Source organism: Agelaius phoeniceus, chromosome 22 (genome assembly GCF_051311805.1).
Source record: "Agelaius phoeniceus isolate bAgePho1 chromosome 22, bAgePho1.hap1, whole genome shotgun sequence".
In the NCBI taxonomy this organism is placed as follows: domain Eukaryota; kingdom Metazoa; phylum Chordata; class Aves; order Passeriformes; family Icteridae; genus Agelaius; species Agelaius phoeniceus.
The window spans coordinates 1460021-1479475 of NC_135286.1; the positions used below are offsets into that span (position 1 = coordinate 1460021).

The 19455-nt window shown below is 52.2% G+C and overlaps 2 protein-coding genes across 25 annotated transcripts in view; both read right to left on the reverse strand.

Moving 5' to 3' along the window:
* Positions 1-1007: 1007 nt before the first annotated feature.
* On the reverse strand, positions 1008-13468 carry LOC129130025 (bone morphogenetic protein 8B-like). Its single transcript, XM_054648231.2, has 7 exons — positions 12983-13468; positions 6776-6968; positions 5555-5703; positions 4811-5005; positions 4170-4249; positions 3743-3853; positions 1008-1991 (listed from the first exon to the last, which is right to left on the reverse strand). Exons 1-7 carry the CDS (start codon positions 13380-13382, stop codon positions 1842-1844), a joined length of 1278 nt encoding a protein of 425 aa, XP_054504206.1. The 5' UTR covers positions 13383-13468; the 3' UTR covers positions 1008-1841.
* A 2315-nt stretch (positions 13469-15783) lies between these two features.
* Positions 15784-19455, reverse strand: part of MACF1 (microtubule actin crosslinking factor 1) — a 141574-nt gene continuing 137902 nt past the window's right edge. For 13 of the 24 annotated variants that reach the window (XM_077189639.1, XM_077189638.1, XM_077189628.1 and 10 more), the window contains 3 exons: positions 19342-19452; positions 17537-17660; positions 15784-16128 (listed from right to left, as the gene is read on the reverse strand). In XM_077189639.1, coding sequence (XP_077045754.1) covers positions 15851-16128; positions 17537-17660; positions 19342-19452 — 513 coding nt within the window. In that variant the 3' untranslated portion in view covers positions 15784-15850. The remainder of the gene's footprint in view (positions 16129-17536; positions 17661-19341; positions 19453-19455) is intronic. The other 11 variants (XM_077189634.1, XM_077189633.1, XM_077189637.1 and 8 more) reach the window with 3 other exon arrangements.

Genomic DNA, 19455 nt, shown 5'->3' on the forward strand with positions numbered 1-19455 from the left:
AGTTCCTGTGGTGGGCAGCCCTGGCTTTGCACTTGGAGGTGATTTTGGGTTTTCCTGTGGAATTATGGAAGGGGTGTTTGGTTCTGAGCTTGTGCAGGTATTGGCAGGAGGGATGAGGCTGCTGAGGTGGAGAGGAAGAACTGAAGTTCAGATTTTGGGGATGTTTGGAAGTGCTTGTGCCATTGAGGATTTTGGGGTTGCCCAGCCCCTCACAAATCATGGTGTTGTTTTTCCATAAAAAAAACCAACTTTTCACTGCCTGGTTTCCTAGGGTGGCTGTGGGTTGTGCATTGTCCTAAAACTGAGACAAGGTGAGATTCAAGGACCTGATTCCTGACAAACCAGCCCAGCTTTCCCTTTCCTTGCTCCCTTCTTTTTGTTTAAATCCCACATTTTTTAAAGTCAGCCCTTGCAGGCGCCTTCAGCAAGACCTGAAAGGGAGAATCCAGAGTCAGTGCCAGGCCTGGGTGTTCTCTCTGCAGGAGGCACCGAATCCCACAGAGCCAGGATTGCATCCTGAGCTGGATTTTGTGTGGAATTCACATTATAGGCATGAGCCCACTAATTCTTAATTAATTAATTAATTAATTAAATACCCAGAGTAGCAAAACCTTTCCGTGGGAAGCTGGGCACTGACAGGGAGAAAATCTTGGGGTTTTATTGGGATTTTTCCCTGACTGTGCCAGGTTCTTTCCTTGTTTATTGCTGTAAGGTTCCCCAGGTATCCGAGCTGAGAACCAGGACAGGCCTTTTCCTTTTAAAATCAGAGCAAATAAATAATTTAATTGTGCAAATAACCTGGGGAAGCTGCCTGGGACCGGTCACAGCCCAGCCGGGAGCCCACGGGATGGGCACAGCCTGACCTAAAACTCACATCAGGGCTCATTTTCAAGCAAATAGGTACAATTTTAGCCAATTCTGAGTCTTTTTTTCATTGCAAAAGGCCCTCTGAACAGAGCCCTGTTGTGCTGTGACATTAAAAAACAAAGAGCAAGAGAAACTCCGTGTTTACTTTCCAAACTTTGCGTTTATTTTATAACAGTGCTGTAGCTCAATATGGATATTTTATTTTTTTTTTCCAACTGGCTGAGTTTGGTGAACTTTGGGTAAACAGGAGGGGGTTAGTCAGCCAGCTACTTAATTGGCTGATGATATTTTCATTAAGGGAATTAAAAGCACTTGGGTAGAGGTGGGTTAGTGGAGAAATACACAGCTAGAAACAGCTCAGTCCCAGAGCAACCTGGATGCTGCCTCCCCCCCAAAACGGCCTCCAGCACAGGGAAAACTCATCAGTCACAGACAAAACAGAATCAGCCAAAAATCCTCACTTTCCTATATATATATATATATGTATGTTTGTATATATCTGTGTGTCACCAAGCAGGATAAGAAAAAGGAAGTTTTATATTATTTACATCCACTTCTAGAAAGGGGTGGGAGGGGTTTATTTTTGGCTTTTATTATTAGTTATTATTATTATTATTATTAAAGGATTTTGCTCTGATGCAGCCCACAAAGCTCCTCTTCCATGCATGCAGCAGAAACCCAGGGTCACATTGCTCTGATGGGAATGGGAGGGGACACTCAGGGGTGGGGATGGGACATCCAGGAGTGGGAATGGGGCATCCAGGGATGGGAATGGGACATCCAGGGGTGGGAATGGGACATCCAGGAGTGGGAATGGGGCACTCAGGGGTGGGAATAGGGCATCCAGGGATGGGAATGGGTCACTGAGGGGTGGGAATGAGACACTCAGGGGTGGGGATGGGATACTCAGGAGTGGGAATGGGACATCCAGGAGTGGGAATGGGTCACTCAGGGGTGGGAAAGGGCCCTGTCCATCAGTGGCAGCCGCAGGATTTCACCACCATGTTCCGGTGCTTTTTGAGGATGACGTTGTTGTTGCTGTCGTAGTAGAGGACAGAGGTGGCACTGAGCTTGGTGGGGGCACAGCACGCCTTGGGCACGGCCTCAGGCTTCATCAGGTGGACCTGGGGGACGGATGGAGCCCGTCAGAGCCAGCAAACGTGGCTCCAGGCAACAACCCAACCAAAAAACCCCGGGTGAATGGGGGGATTATTTCCATCTTTTTGCAAAAATATTTGTTCTAAACTCCAGGCAGTCCCTGCTGTGGTTTATATTGGATCAGGGCTCATGGCACTGCGTGGGCCAGGCAGCCCCTTCATTAATTTGGGATTTCAGGGCCCTTTTTCTCACAAAAATAGGCAAATGACTAAAAAAAACCAAACCCATAAATCAGCGCAGCACGGGTCAGGCTCTGGTGTGGACGGGGGGCGCTGGGTGTTGTTCCAACAGAGATTCTCCCCCCCCAAACTTAAACCCTAAAGTCCACAACACCTCTGTGAGCAGGACTGCACTCGGGGATGGTTTTTCCCTGCTGGGGCCAGGCGTTATCCCGGAGTTTCCCTGCAGGGCAGGGGCTGGAGGAGTCTGGCAGGACACGGGAGCCCTGGTGGCTGCCCCGACATGTGCGATTCATTTACAGCAGGGGCAGCCGAGCTCTCCCAGCTCGGAAGTCCGGTGTTTTTGCTGTCCAACCCTGCTATTTGCAGCTCAGGCTGGGGCTGGCACGGCTCCACAGCCGCCTTTGCCCTGGCTCTTCCCAGAAGGGCCGGATCCAGGTGATTCACATCCTGCCCCAGCAGCTCCGTTTTGGGAACAGCGCTGGGTTTGGGGGTGATGGGTGGGTGTAGGGGGGGGGAAAGAGCCCCTCCCTGGATGGTTCCCAGCCCCTGGAAGTTTTGTTAATGTCAAAATTAAACCCAGCCAGGCGACACCTTCAAAGGCTGGGCCGAGGGCTCGGCGCTCCCTGTAATTAACCGCGAGCACCGGAGCCGGGGTGGCTCTGCCATTGGGAAACCAAAACACTCACAGGGCAGGAAATTCCAGAAATTAAAGCTCTGGCTGGGATGTGGGGTGGGTTTGGGAAAAAAAACAAACCCAAGGCATTAAAGCTTTTCTTGCTGGGAATATGCTGAGCCCAATGTTTGGGTGCTGGGGTTGTGGGTAAACCCTCAGGAACAGCTGGAGAGGAGGATGCAGGGATGACACTGAGAGTTTTTTGGGGGGCTCTGGTGTGCCCTGGGCTTGTCTCTGCTCCCCAGCTCGCTGCCAGGGGAGAGGGATCATTAATCTGCCAGAAACCATCAGTTTTGCCCCAGCTGCTGTGAAACTGGAGCAGGATGGTGTCAGAAAATTAAGAGGTGAGGGGGATCTGGGATCTCAAAATTCTGCTTCTGGTTGAGGATGAGGGACAGAGCTCTGTGCCCTCACTCTGGGTCTGTCCACAAATGCCTTGAAATTCCATATTGGAACCTCCTGTCACAGCCTGTGGGCAGCCACCCAGATGTGTGAGCATTTACCCAGATGGGCATGAACCCACCCAGATGGGCATGAACCCACCCAGATGTGCATTCACCCACCCAGATGTGCATTCACCCACCCAGATGTGCATGCACCCACCCAGATGGGCATGAACCCACCCAGATGGGCATGAACCCACCCAGATGTGCGTTCACCCACCCAGATGTGCATGCACCCACCCAGATGTGCATGCACCCACTAATTCTTTATTTCACTCAGGAGCCCAACTGCGCCCTCCCAGCTGAACGCCCTCAAACCCAGCCTTGCTCATCCCAAAATCCCAGCTCTTCCTCAGGACCCGAGTGCTCCCCAGGACCCTGGGAGTCCCCCCAGGGCTGCCCTGGTGGGCTGCACTGACCAGGGACTGCAGGATGGCGTGGTTGGTGGCGTTCATGCAGGAGTCCAGGGGGAACGCACACTCCCCCTCACAGTAGTAGGCTGAGTATCCCTGTGGAGCAATCACCCAGTCCTGCAAAAATAACCAAAAAAAAAAAAAAAGGATTACATGGAGGGCTTCACCCTTCTGTGCCCCCTCGTCCATTCCCCACCTGCATAAACAGCTCAGCAAGGGTTTATTTTGGATTTCTGGATCAGCCATGAGTTTGTTCGGGGTCGCCGGTGGGGTTTGGGGTTGTGGCCGTTCCTGTTTGCCTTCCCAGCTCCTGGGATGGTTTCATGGGCAGGAGAATCCAGCCTGGGAGGGAGCCCAGGATGGGGAAATGGAATGATGGGGAGTTTTTTTGGGTTTTTTTTTTTGTCATTTACTTCTCCCAGCAGACAAGTACCAGCCAGCCAAGGTCCTGGAAGCTGACGTAGAGCTCGTGGCGCCGGCAGACCTGCCGCCCATCCGTGGGGTGGACATCATCTGTGGGAAAAGGGGACAGGGATTTCAGCCCTGGAATTCCCCCTCAGAGGTGGGATTCAGCCCCTGGGACTGGGATTAGCCCGGGAGAGCCAAAGGAGAGGAGCCTTTGCTGCTGCACAAAGGGAAAAGCAGCTCCAGACTGGCCTATAAATTGATATTCCAATATTGGGATAAAGGAATTCAGCCTTGGAAGGGCTAAACCCCAGCTTTGCTCACTTTGAGGGTTTCCCAGACTCAGGCCTTCCTGCTCCCCTCCTGCCTGAGCTTTCTGGAGCTGTGACACCTTCCCAAGGCTCCAAAGCCAAGGGCAATGAGGCAAAAATTCCAATATTCAGTAATCCTGACACGCTCACAAAACACCATTTCCTTGAGGGCATCCAACCCAAACCCTCTCTGCACCTCCCATACTTCAAAAACCTCCAATCCTAAAACCTCAGAACTTTTCCCTCTGTTTCCCTTGGGCCAAAAATATTGGGACTTCAAGGTGCTGACAAGCAGAGCCTCGTGTTTTCCACAGGGGCATCCCTCCTCCTCCTCCTCCTGCAGCAGAAAACACCTCACCAAAAATTCCTGGGAGCTTGTTGGGGTGGGGGAGGTCGTTGGATTTCTTGTGCTGTCGCCTCCTCTGGGGTTTGGCTGCTCGTGTGACACGGGAGGGGCTGGGGCTGGCCCGGAAAAATGTCACCATGAAGGGCTGCTTGGAGCGGGGTCCCCTTCGGCCCAGGAGCCCGGCTGAGCCTGGATCCACGCTGTGCCCTGCGGGGACAGGACCATCGTTGGGGTTTGGCCTCAAATGGAGCTCGTTTGGTTAAAGCAGAGATGAGGAATAGGGGAAATCTGCAGCAGGAGGTGTGGTTTTGGCATGCCAAGGGGTTGGAGCCTCCTGTTCCAGCATGAAATGGTGACACGGGGCTGCTCAGGGGTTAAAGGGGTTTTGTCCTTCACCCCAAGGAATGGATGGGGCTGTGGTTCCTCCTCCCATGGAAGAGGAGCTGCTCTCTGTGTGCCTTCCCCCCTGGAAAAGGCACTGCTGGAGCAGATTTAATCCCATGGGGAAAAGAGGGTTAATCCTCTGCCCCACACACAGAGGATGCCTCCAGGTAAGGAGTTCATTAACTATTAATGAGGTTAATTACAGTCCACGCCATCAGAACCTGCAAACCCAGACTGCTGGCACCCATCAGAGCTGGAAATTTCAAATTGCACTGAGATCAACCCCCCCCCGCAGCACATCCACAGCACTGAGAGGGCTCCAGTTCCTGGGAATTTGTCCCCAAACTCTGCAGGGAGGTCGGGCAGGCTCACCATCATCTGTCTCCACATAGAGCCGCAGCCCCAGGGTGTATTTCTGCTCCACTGACCAGTGGTTGCTGGCAGCTGTGACATCAAACACCAGCCAGCCCTCAGTCCCAGCACACAGGTCCTGCACATCCAGCAGGAACAGGTCAGATTCCCTGCAGGAACAGGGGAAAGGAGCGGGTGAGTAACAGCCCCTGAAGGGCTGCAGCAGGAGGGGGTAATGAATGGGGATGACTCCTGAGAGCTGTGTCTGGGCAGATCCCAGCTCCTGGGTGCTGGACACCACGGGGTGTCCTGGGAAAAGCTCCCTCCCTGCCCAGGTGGGGATGCCAGGGCGTGGCACTGCCCTGGGGCAGGTGTGGGAGCCGCTGCGGGTGGGGTGGGGAGGGACAGCCTGGGGCTGCTCCCCATTCCTGCCTCCATCTTCATCCCAGTTCCCATCCCCACCACCCCACTCCCCTCTTCTTCAGCACCATTCCCATTGCCTTCATTTGCATTCCCATTCCCATCTTCATTCCTGTACCCACACCCATTCCCATCATCTTCATCCCCATTCCCATCTTCATTCCTGTACCTATCACCATCCCCATTAACCTTGTTTCCATTCCCATTCCCATCTTGTTCATTCCCTTACCCATTCACATTTTCATTCCCACTCCCATTCCCATGCCCATCATCCCCATCACCTTCATCCTCACCCCCATTCCAATCACCTTCACCCCATCCTTGTTCCCTTCCCATCTCCTTCATTCCCACACCCTTTTCCACCCCCATCGCCTTCATCCTCACCCCCATTCCCATCATCTTCACTCCTATCCCCATTGTCTTCACTCCTATCCCCATTGTCTTCCCACCCTCTTCATTCCCACCCCCATCACCTTCATCCTCATCCCCATTCCCATCATCCTCACCCCCATTCCTATTATCTTCACTTCTATCCCCGTTCCCTTCCCCATCATCTTCATCCTCACCCCCATTCCCATCATCTCCACTCCTATCCCCATTGTCCTCCCATCCTCTTCATTCCCACCCCCATCACCTTCATCCTCACCCCCATTCCCATCATCTTCATTCCCTTCCAATCTCCTTCATTCCCACCTTCATCCTCACCCCCATTCCCATCCCCATCACCCCACACCATTTTCTCCACCTCCATCCCCACTCCCACCCTCCTCATCCTCATTCCCACCCCCTTTCCTGCCACCCCTGCCTTTCCCAGCCCCTGACCTGTTGGAATGCTGGGCAGCCACCTCGTAGATGCTGACGTGGAGGCTGCTGTTGCCGTGCCTGGGGACGCCCCGGGATTTGTAGATGCGGAACTCGGCGGCCGTCACGGCCTCTCCCACCGGCACCTGGGTCAGGTCGAACCTGAACTCCTTCCAGTAGGGCTTGGGTGACAAAAGATCCCGGTCCTGCTCCACTGAGGAGAAAGCAAAGAGGGCTCAGGGGTGGCTGAGCCAAGCCTGGAACCTCCCCACTGAGCCCAAGTGGATTTTGGGGATAAATCCACGGGTTTTGAGCTGCTCGCCCTTGGTTGGAAGTTCCCGTCTCCTGAGGGGTTGGATCTGGATCAGCCTCCCCTATTTCTGCAATTTATTTTGATGTAAACCCACCAGCTTTCCCTCCCAGCCCTCCTCCTTTATTATTAATTAAAACTAAAATAAATTAAAATTAAAAGCGCAAAGGCTGGCTATGGGAGGAGCACAGGGAATGCGACAGGCTTTAGGAGCTGCTTCACCAAAAGGTGAAAAACACGTTCAAAATGTTGAGATTTTGTGGCTCAGCAGGGCCATCTGGAGCAAAAATTGGGGTTTTTCAAACTTTTCTTGCAGCAGACAAGCCCAGGGCTCATCAGGGCCATCACTGGATATCACAGGTCCACAAGCAAAGATTTGTCCACAAGCAAAAACTTAGCCACAAATAAAAATTTTTATCCTGTGTGTTTTTGGGGAGTTGGGAGGGATTATCAGGTCACTGCTCTGTAAAAAAACCCCTCACTTTTTCCTGCAAACACCTCATTTCTCCATCACACTGGGACAGGAAAAATCTGATTTTATTTTGTTTGTCCATAAAGAATAAACCTTCCTTTCTCTATGGTAATGCAGCCCCCACAGTTTTGCTAATGTGCAATTATTTGCTTCAAATTGTTCTTTAAAAATACCCCAATCTTCCTGGTCTGAGTGTAATTAAAGTTTATTATTAAATATGATTCAATGTGACTAAAGCTTCTCCTGCTTCAGGCTCAAAAGCAATGTAACCTGGCACTTACTTTTAAATCTAACCAAATAATTAACTAAATAAAAAAATAAACATTTAAATCCATTTTTTAACCAATTCCAGGGGAGAAATATTCCAAATTTAATCCACCATAAGCTTGCCATTCCCATATATATATATATATTATATAAATATATAAAGTTTATGATTGAATCATATTTAATGTGACTAAAGCTTCTCCTGCTTTGGGTGCAAACATTAATCTGGTGCTTACTTTTAAAACTAAAACTAAATCAAAAATAAACATTTAAAATGCATTTTTTAACCAATTCCAGGGGGCAAATGTTCCAAATTTAGTCCACCATAAGCTTGCCATTCCCATATATATAAATATATATACATAATATATATATGTATATATATATATGAATTATAATATATAATGTATATTTATATATTATATAAATTATAAATATATAAAATTATAAAAATATAAAAATAAATATATTATATATAATTATATGTATTCTATATAATTTTATATATATTTTTATATTTGCATATAAATATACAAATATATAAATAATATAATTATATATATAATATATATTATATATAGATAATTATATATCTATATATTATATATAGATAATATATATAATATATATACATATTATTTATATATTTGTATATTTATATATTTTATATAATATATATATTTATAATTTATATTATATATAAATATATATTATTTTGTATATTATATATATATATATTGGAGGGAGCAGTGCATTCCCCCAAAACCCAACCCCGAGATTTTACTTACATACCCACAAGTTTTTTTTCCTTCTTATTTTTTCCTCTTTTTTTTTTTTTGCCCCTTTTTTTTTCTTTTTTTTTTTTTTTCTTTTTTTTTTGTTTCGTTTTGTTTTGTTTTTCAAATCCCACATTCCCTGCAGCTCCCGGCCTCACCACAAGCCGTGTTATAAAAAGAGCGCGGGGCAGGGCGGATGCGGAGAGCGCTTCCTGCCCTGCTGCTGGCTGCCAGGATGCTGTGGGCACCTGAGCCAGCCCCTGTCCCCCTCGGGGGGGACACGGAGCCCCCCAAACCCTCTGCAGTCCCTCAGGCTCTTCCCTCTTTCCCATTTCTTCCACCACCCCGTCCTGGGGTGGTTTTTATTCCCCTGGATTTTTGGTGCTGCCGAAGCTGCCGAGGCCTCGCGGTGCTCACAAAAATCCTTCAATTCCCCCCAGAATGTGAGTGGAGGAGTCACCTCTGGTTTTTTAGCACTGATAATCCCCCTGATGTGAGTGTCCCACACCAATCCAGGGGACTCTCCAGGGGTCCCCTCGTGTGTTTTTGGTCACTTTGCTCCAAAATCTTTGGCTGCAGCTGGACCCTCAGCCAGGGATGTGCAGAAGGGTTTTTTGTCAGAGCCACAGAGGCCACAGAGACCCCACACCAGATAAAAACGCCAAAAAGGCGATTTTTGTCCCTAGAGAAGAGTGAAAGCCTCTGCTAAGTTTTTTTTCAAATGAAAATTTCCTGTTGCTGTGGAGGTGATGGAGGGAGGGGTCCAGGGGTGAAGGCAGAGGAGGGGATTTGGTGGGAGGGGAGCCCAGGGACACCTTGACAGCAGGAGAAATGCAAAAATCAGCTGAGCTGCAATTAACTGAGCCCTTTGAGGAACCAATAAGCTGGATCTGTCTGGGATGGAATCCTGGGAGGAATCCCTGAATTCTCTGCTGCTTCAGAGAGGAAAAAAGGGAACCCCTTTGGAGGGGGAGGCCTGAGAGAGAATCTTCCCCTCCTGTGCCACCACTGGTGCACAAGCAGCAGCTTGGAGCACCCCAAACACGAGTTTGGAGCAGTTTGGAGTTTTCGGAGCAGCCTCAACGTCCCCGTGCTCGCTCCTAAAATCAAAATTGCTGTGAAATGAGAGCCCTGCAGTCCCCCCTGAGCACCCAGCAGAGCTGTGGGTGCTCAGATGCTGCTGGGGGTGCGCTGGAGGTGCCCCCCCGGGTGGTTTGGGGAGCCCAGGGTGCCTGGGAACCTGCCCCTGCTCCGGCTTGACTCAGCCACACCACCAACCCTCAATTATCTGTGGGTGGATGATCTGGATTGCAGAGGAGAGGCACAAAAAAAGCCCAACCCGGGAGCTTTGCTCTCCTTTCCTCTTCCTTTGGCATCATCCCCAGGAGCTGCTGCACCTTCCCCCCAAAGCTGAGTGCCCCCCTGTGCTCCTATCACCCCCAAAAATAATATTAAAATTATTATAAACGAATATAAACAGCATTTGGGCTGCTCCCCTGGCAGGGGATGCCCAGCTCCATCTCAGCTGAGCCTCCTGGTGTCTCCCAGTCCCTGAGCATTCCCAGATCTCTTCCCAGGTCCCAGCCCTTCCTCCTGCTCCCCAGGTTATTCTTAGCTGCACGTTTTTGCTTCTATAAACTTCCACAAACCGTGCTTCAGTCGTAATTACCAGGCCTGGCTTCTCCCCATGGGTCCCCACGATCATTTCAGACACCAAATTAAAAGGAAATGCCAGGATATTCAACCACATCAAGTGCCCTGCATCCTAAAATAGGCTTAAAGGAGATGCAGGGAAGATGCTGTCCTTTCCTAGCAAGCAGGGGGAAAAAATAAGCTCTGGAGGCTTTCTGAAGTGGGGAGGGATTTAGGAGCTCTCCCAACACACCCAGACTCCCACTTTGCTTCCTCCATCCTCCTGGGATGAGCAGTGGGAGCTGCAGGACACAGAGCTCAGCCAGGAGTGCCCTGTCCCAGGTGGATCCCAGGATTTATCTGGGAAGTTTTGCCCATTAAAATGCACACAGAGGGTCCATGGAGGGCACCGACACCTTGGCACAGGATGCCCCCAGGAGAGGAGGCTCCAACGGCTGCAAAATGGAGCCAGGGCTGGGGAAATCCCGACAGCAGCTGGGTTTCAGTGGTAATTGTGTGGGGTGATGGCAGTGAGGGGTGAATTCCAAACTGGAGCGGAGCAGCACTTCCCAGCTCCTAAAATTCCATTAAAGAGGCTGCCCTGAGCTCCCACCCCACACTTGGGGTGCCCTGGGGTGCTGTGGCTGTTTTTGGGTTCCTCTCCAGTGTTCCCTGGATTTTCCAGGATAATGTTTGGCTGTGGGCGCATCTGAAACAGCCACGGGGGAATCACAGACTGCTTTGGGTCGGAAGGAACCTTAAAATCATCTAATTCCACCCCCTTGCCATGGGACACCTCCCAGTAAATCGGGAGCCAGCAGGGAAAGGGGGATGTGTGCGCTGTGGTGCCCTGGGGGGCTCAGGAACGCTGAGAGCCCTCACCCCCTTCCCATTCCACATCTCCCTGCTCCACAATCACACCCTGCCCGTATCCACGGCTCACAGCTGAGGAGAAATCCCAAAGCCCATCCTCACCCCGGGCTTAAAAACCCCAAATCCCGCCGGGCTGCTGCAGGGAGGGCGCAGAAACAGCACAGACCGGGAAAGGGTGGCACGGGCGGATCCACCGTCCCCGGACGCAGCTGGGGCTGCCCCTGTCCCCAAACCGGGCCGCGTTGTGGGATTTTTGTCACTCCCCCTTCCCAGGAACAAGGAGTGCCTCGGGACCGGCTCACACAGGTCCAAAGAGGTCCAAGTGCCCAATGGGGCACAGACTTTGCCCCATTTGCATGTCCCCATCGGGATAATTGTGCAGCTAATTATGCATGTAAATGAGAGCTGGCCTTCTCCCACAAAAAAACCCTTATTTAATTAACATGAAGGGGCTGAGGAAGCCGCAGAAATCAAAGCCATTCAAATGGAAGGCTGGAGCTGTGCTCCACAACTCTCCTGGCTACTCCAGGAGCACTGGGAAGGGCAGCAGTGCCCCTGTACCTGCAGTGATCCCTCCCAAAGGCTCCCCTGAGCATCCCACCCTGGTTACCACCAAACCTGACCATTTTAAAGCCCTTTTTGGTGCCTGGGTGTTGTCCCTTCAGTTTTTGTCTCCATCACTCTCAGCTTTCCCAGGATGCTGAACTCCACCAGTTCCCTCAGGGCTCTGGGTGCCTGCACCTGTGGCTCTGTCCCAGGAGATTCCTCACACCCACTCGTGGTCCAGGGGGTGTAGGAATGAGTAGGAGACACCTCCACAGCTCCTCCATCGCCTAAACCTCCTGCCAAGGCTGCAGATCCCCCTCCCTGCCTCCCATCTCCAAGGAGGGATTCTCCCCGTCCTCAAAGGTTGTGGGGGATTTTCTGCTTGGGGCACCCGAACATCCCTTAAAGCAACGAGCAAGGACAGGGAAAAGCTCCTTATCCGAACTCCTGGTCTGCAAATCCCACCGGGTTCAGCCCTGGGAGAGGATTTTTCCCACCCCGAGTTTTTGTGGCCCCGCTGATGCTGGGATCAGCTCTGTTGCCTGGAAATACGAGGGATGCTGGAGCCTGGTAACCAGCTGGACGGGATTCCAGCAGTAATTAGCAGCCTGGAGGATTTTATTTGGAGCCGTGATTCGGTGTCCTACCGAGGGTCGCCCTGCTGCTGGCACCAGAGCCGCTGTCCCGCCTGCCCCGAGCCCCGTTCGCTGCCCGCCTTGTGCCCGCTGAAACGGGGACAGCGGCGTGGAGGAGCCTCCCTCGGCTCCTTCTTGCTGCAGGACGTTCTCCTTCTCCATTTCCCCTTTTTAAGGGGAGTTGGGATTCATCCCGGCCACTTTCAGCCAACACTCGTGTCCCTCACGGCCACCGTGTCCCTCACCGCCGCTCCCCCGTTACTGAGCTCAACTTTGGGCAAAAAAGTTCCTTATTTGAACAAGGGCTGAGAAACCACCCCGAGGGATGCTCGGAGCTGCCGGTGCCACGGTCACGGACCAGGAGTCGGGGTTGGGTCAGCTCAGCCCCGTGCTCGTCCCGCCGGGGCTGTCCCCCGGTGTCCCCCGGTGCCTTCCCGGCTTTGCCGCCGCCTCCTCGCCGGTCCTGCCCGTCCCCTCCTGTCTGCTTCGATCGCCCCAGTCCCTCCGTGTGCCCCGGTCCCCCCCGGTCCAGCCTAAACCACCCGGATCATCCCGGTGCGCTCCGATCGTCCCGGTGCCCCCGGTCCAGCCAAACCCGCCGGGATCCCGCCCGCACATCCCGGTACCGCCGGTGCCCCTCGGTGCGCTCCGGTCCTCCCGGTGCCCCGCACATCCCGGTACCCCCCGGTACCCCCGGTGCCCCGCGCCGGTTCTCACCCATATTAACGAGGCTGACCACGGTGTCTGCCCGGCTCACGACGCTGCCGGGCGGGGGGCTCTGCGTGCTGAGCCCGGTGAGCACCGGGCGCGACACCGCCGCTTCCTCACCCTCCTCCTCCTCCTCCTCGCCGGCCACGGCGTGGTACAGATCGAGCATGAAGAGCGGCGCGGCGGCGGCGGGGGCGCGGGCGGGGGCGCGGGGCCGGGGCCGGCCGGGCAGCCCCAGCACGGCCAGGATCTCCCGCTGCACGTCCCGCCGCTCGCCGCCGCTCAGCCGCCGCTGCGGGACCCCGGCGGCGTGGAGCCGGCGGCGGAGGACGCTGCCGCTGCCCAGCTGGCACAGCACGGCCGCCACCCAGAGCAGCGCCACGGCCCCACGCCGCCCCCCGCGCCCCATGGCACCGCCGGGACCCCCCGCCCGCCCGGTGCGGAGCGGCCCCGGGCACCGGCACGGCCCCGGCTCCGGCCCCGGCCCGCCCCGGCGGGGAGAGGGAAAGGGACGGTCCCTGCAGCGGCACCGCCCCGGCCCTCCCCGCCCGGTGGCTGCGGGGCACGGGGAGCATCGCTGGGCATGAGAAGCGGCAGGAACTCAAAGGTGTGGAGACCCAAATTCATGGGAATCCATCCCTGGGGATGCTCGTCCTGGTGGGCACCCAAAGGTGTGGAGACCCAAATTCATGGGAATCCATCCCTGGGCATGGTTATCCTCATAGGCACCCAAAGCCCTGGGCTCCCACCCCCACTCACACCCAAAACCATCCCTAGGGATGCTCCTGCTCAATGGGTGCACAAATGCATGGAGATCCATTCCTAGGGATGCTCACCCCATGGGTACCCACCTCTAAGGAGGCTCCCCCTTGTAGGCAACCAAACCCAGGGGCACCCACCTTCACTGGCACCCAAATTCCTGAACAAACACACCTGGGGACACTCACCCTTGAGGGAAACCAAATCACTGGCACCCAAATCCATGAATAAACACACCTGGGGACACTGACCCTTGTGAGAACCCAAGCCCAGGGGTACCCACCCTCACTGGCACCCAAATCCATGAATACTCACACCTGGGGATACTGACCCTTGTGGGAACCCAAACCCAGGGGTACCCACTCTCACTGGCACCCAAATCCATAAATACTCACACCTGGGGACACTCGCCCACCTGGGAATCCACTCCCAAGGCCACCCAAACTCTTGGACACCCCCTTGCATCCCTTCCCCTCACAGGTAACCACTTCCCCACCCCACTGAGCACCTCACCAGCCCCACCCACCCACCTGGACCACTTCAATTTTGGGGCTGGGGGGTTCCCTGCTCCATCCCACAAGAAAACCTGGGTGCAGTCACCCCCTGACTTCCACAGCCACTGCCTTCCCACACGGGATAAGCAGCTCCAGCTCATCCTGACAAAGCTAACACTGGGGAATAAAGCAGGAGGCAAGATTGTTTATTACCGCAAGCAATTTTAATACAAAAATGTGTCTGGTTCTTTTAAACAATTCATTGGTAGAGCTTCGGTTTTGCCTCAATTTGAAACCAATTGAGAGAATCACACAGCAACACGGTCGGAGCCGGAGAGGAACAATATTTAATAAATACAGGAGCTGTGCAGAGCCCTCGTCTCCTGGTCACTTGGTCAAGTTGGATTTTATTACAAAGAAAAAGGAGCGTACAAAAGCGAGACAGGACTTGCAGCGAGTGTGCTGGTGAGACTCGTTTCAAGGACAAGCAACTGTGCGTGTAAGTCCAGATTTCTCCTAGGAGCAGAGTTCACATCAATCTCAGCCTGGCTGGAAGTGGAATGACCAGTTAAATAATAAATAGGAAAACAAAGAGATGCAGATAAAACAGTGATTGTGTAAGGAACGCCTCGGGGCGGGCTGGTTAAGCCATCAATCCAGAAGATTCCTTGATTTTGGAGGACCCACCACCTCTAAGGGATGCATCCAAGTGATCCAGACCTGCAATCCTACCCCGTATCCTCCGGTGTGAAGCCCCTCCTCAAACCCCTCCCCAAACCCTTCACCCTCGGTTTGTTCTCTAAAAACAAAGTTGTCAGGACAGTATTTTCAAGACAGCAAAATTGTCACGGCCTTTGCTGTAGTGTGTGCAAATTTTATTAAAGTCAAACTCCGCTTTCTTCAGATAAAACCACATAGCTTTAAAAAAAATGGAAACATAAGCCCCAAGTCCCCTCACCTCATGTTTCTCTGGTTGAGGTATCTGTGATTTACAAAAAGAGAGTTCCTTGAACACTGCAGGATTCAGGTCTTTGCTTTTAAATATAATTTACCTTGCTGAGACAGCAAGTTAAGTTTATAAAGATGCATTTAGGAAACAATCCTAAAAGATAAAGCAGGTTCACACCCTGCACCGCGCAGAAATCCTATTTATATTTTAGTTTTTCTTTACACTTTCACATCTTGACCTTTTTTTTTTTGCTTCCTTTTTTTTTTTTAAATCTTTTTCTTGATTTTTTTTTTCTTTCTCTCCCACATTTCAGTTTTCCAGGCCCCTCTCTAAACAGGGGTCACCGAGAGGCAATTTTTTTTTTTTATCTACATAAATATTCACATGAAAATAGTAACTTACAAAAAAGAAAAAAAAAAAAACAAAACAAAACTAAAAACAAAACAAAAAAAAAACCCCAAAAAGAAATAAACCAAATAAGGCAGCTTCATAACACAACTTTTCTTTTACACTTTTAACAATATAGTTTCTCCCATTTAGAATAAATATACATCCAATGTAGGGTTAAAAACTGGACACAGGTTGGGTGCTTTTTTTTTTTTTTCCCGTTTGTTTTTTTTTTGTTTGTTTGTTTGCTTCTCCTTCCTCTCCCTCGGGAGGGTGGCGGGTACAGTATTATCTCTTAGGGCCGGGAGTTTTTGGGGTGGCAGCGGGCGTTTTCTTGGACATGGTGGGGATTTTGGAGGGCTTGGCGGCGGCGCCGCGGCGGGAGCCCTGCCCGCCGGCCGCGCTGCTCTCCGAGGTGTCCGAGCAGGCCGACTGCGTCTCCAGCAGGTCGAAGTCGGAGGCGTCGCTGCCCCGCCGGCTGCTGGCCCTGCTCCCCGTGCGGCTCCCGGCGCGGCTCGTGGGACGGCTGGCGGCCTTCTTGGGGTCTGCAGGGAGAGCCCCCAGAGCTGTGCCAAGGAAGGGCTTGTTCCCTCTGACGCCCTAAGGTTTGTTCCTCCCGATGCCCTAAGGTTTGTTCCCTCTGACGCCCTAAGGTTTGTTCCTCCCAATGCCCTAAGGTTTGTTCCCCCTGATGCCCTAAGGTTTGTTCCTCCCGATGCCCTAAGGTTTGTTCCCCCTCGTGCCCTTTGTTCCTCCTGATGCCCTTTGTTCCTCCTGATGCCCTAAGGTTTGTTCCTCCTGATGCCCTAAGGTTTGCTCCTCCCAATGCCCTAAGGTTTGTTCCTCCCGATGCCCTAAGGTTTGTTTCTCCTGATGCCCTAAGGTTTGCTCCCTCTGACGTCCTAAGGTTTGTTCCTCCCAATGCCCTAAGGTTTGTTCCCCCTGATGCCCTTTGTTCCTCCCGATGTCCTAAGGTTTGTTCCTCCCAATGCCTTAAGGTTTGTTCCCCCTGATGCCCTAAGGTTTGTTCCTCCCGCTGCCCTTTGTTCCTCCCAATGCCCTAAGGTTTGTTCCCCCTTGTGCCCTTTGTTCCTCCCGATTCCTCTTGTTCCTCCTGATGCCCTAAGGTTTGTTCCTCCCGATGCCTCTTGTTCCTACTGATGCCCTTTGTTCCCTATGATGCCTTAAGTTTTGCTCCTCTCCATGCCTTTTGTCCCCCATGCCCTAAGTTTTCTTCCCCCTGATGCCTTAAGTTTTGCTCCTCCCGATGCCCTTTGTTCCTCCTGATGCCCTAATTTTGCTCTTCCTGATGCTCTTAGTTTCTACTGATGCCCTAAGGTTTGTTCCCCCTGATGCCCATCGTCCTGATGCCCTAAGTTTTGATCCTCCCAATGCCTTAAGTTTTGTTCCCCCCATGCCTTTTGCTCCTAATGATGCCCTTTGTTCCTAATGATGCTCTAAGTTTTGCTCTTCCCAATGCCCTTTGTTCCTCCTGATGCCTTAAGTTTTGATCCTCCCAATGCCTTAAGTTTTGTTCCCCCTGATGCCCTAAGTTTTGTTTCTCCTCATGCCCTAAGTTTTATTTCTCCCAATGCCTTTTGTTCCTCCTGATGCCCTTTTTTCCTCTTGATGCCCTAAGGTTTGTTGCTCCTGATGCCTTTAAGTTTTGCTCCTCCCAATGCCCTTTGTTCCTTCTGATGCCTTAAATTTTGATGCCCTAAGATTTGTTCCCCCTGATGCCCCTCGCTCCTCCTCCTCCTGATGCCATTTGTTCCTCCTGATGCCCTCCCTAAGTTTTGCTCCTCCTGATGCCTGAAGTTCTGTTCATCCCAAATGCCCCAAATTTTGCTCCTCCTGACGCCCTAAGCTGCAGAGCTGTCCCAGCCTCTCCTCCCCCACCACCCATCCCTCAAATATTCCGTATTTCCTCCAGTGCACCGGTGGGGAGTTTTTCCATCTTTTCCCCTCACTCACCTGCCCGAGTGGTTTTGGCACCTGTTGAGACTGGGGAGGAGCTGTTACTGGTGTCCCCAGCCAGGGAGGTCCGGCTGGAGTGGAAGGTGGGGCGCTTCAGCTTGCTGCCAGCCGAGGGGGTCACCTTGGGAGGAAGCACACACAGGACATCCTTCAGCTGTCACCTGCACCCTGGCAGGCCCAGGTCACAGCCCAGATCAGGTCCTCAGCAAAAATCCGGGCATTTAAGGAACCCCCATCTCAATGGTCAAGGAAGGCACAAGCTGCTGTTTCAGTGGTTTATAGAAGGGAAAAGCCCAAATGCTGAGAATTTGGAGGGGAATGGCAGTTTGTGAGCTGCAGGCTGAAAAAGAAAGTTCTGAGTAAAGCTGTTAAGAGGCAGCATCAGCCGGGCTGGAAGCCTCCACAAAGGGAATGTGGAATATGGGAAAAATAGGGATTTTAGCATCCAAGCAGCTCAGGAGCATTTTGGAAGGTCAAGTCCAGCTTGGGATCTTGAGTAGCACAACCCATTGTGGGCAGAGGTGCAGGGACACCCTGGTGCTGATGTCCACACCGCTCCCAGTGCCCAGAGGCAGCCAAATTGGAAAAGTGATGGACAGGGACACAAACCACAGCAGCTCAGCTCTTTTCACGGTGCCTTCTCCCGACCTTTAAGATGTTGGAAGTGCAGCTGGTGTGGGGTGAAGCAGCACAACAGGCAACTCTGCTCCCACTGCTGCTGCAGGAAGCCAAGGGGAAGGTGCCAGCAGGGCGAGGGCACCTGGATCCAGCTGGAAAAGGCAGCTCCAGTTCCAGTTCACCATCCAAAGCTCTGGGTTTGGGGCAGAGCTGCAGGAAAGTACCTGCCTATGGTGTCCCCAGCCCTGGGGTTTTAGGGGTGCTGCATCCCTGGAGAGATACACAGATCCCACAGGGCATTTCTCACAGCTGGAGGGGTTTTCCTCCATCCCCTGCAATTTTGTGATTTTTGGGAACCTCAGAAATGTTGGAATGTGATGAAACTGGAGCTGCAGGGAGAGAGGGGCAGCTGAGGGAATCAAAATCCATTAAGACGCGATTTTCGAGGCGCCACTGTCATCATCAGAGATTTCGATTCTCATCCTTGATCCTATTTTAAAATAGGCAGCAAGCATCAATTTGGGGCAACTGGGGAAGTGCTCCTGACCTCCTGGTGAAGCAAATGAATCCATTTTCCACATGGAAGCACCGCTGAGCAAGACACAGGGAACCACCGGGACCTACCCGGTGCTTCTCATCACCCACTCGCAAGGGCAGGAAAAGTCCACGAGGAGGCCGAAAACTTTAGGGAAACCAAGGCCTCAGCCCAAATTCATCCTCCTGGGAGCATCAAGGCGGTGGCTGGACACACCAGACGTGCTTGAACACGGTGATAAACACAAGCTCTCCATAAAACTGAGGCGGTGTGCTTACGGTGCATGCGCTGTAGCTGATTTTCAAGTCTCAACTCGGCCGCTGGATTTCAATTTTTGGGAAGCCAAACACGGCCCCTTTCCAATAAAGCTCGGAAAATTAATACATTTTTCAAAGCACCAGAGGATTAGCACTGTTTGGAAGCAGGTGAGGGTGAATTGAAAGCGTCGTGCTTCACTTTGAAGCTGATATTTAAATTTTAATCCGAGTTGGAGACTCATGAAAAACCAACAGTCGGAGCGTTAGCGGTGCTACAAGCGCTGCTCTACCAGGAGGAAAGCGTTAGGAGCAGGCAGGGCAGTGGGATGGCTCCGTGCCAGGGGCACTCCAGCCTGCCAGCAGCTCCTGGGGGCTGGCAGACCATACTCTACCTCAGTGCTGGGGAGCTGGAAGTCGGAATAATCGATTCCCCTCAGGGGGGTGCTCGCTTTACTGTTTATCAACCAGGGTTTGTCATAACATCGGGAGAAGTGGTGTGGAGTCTG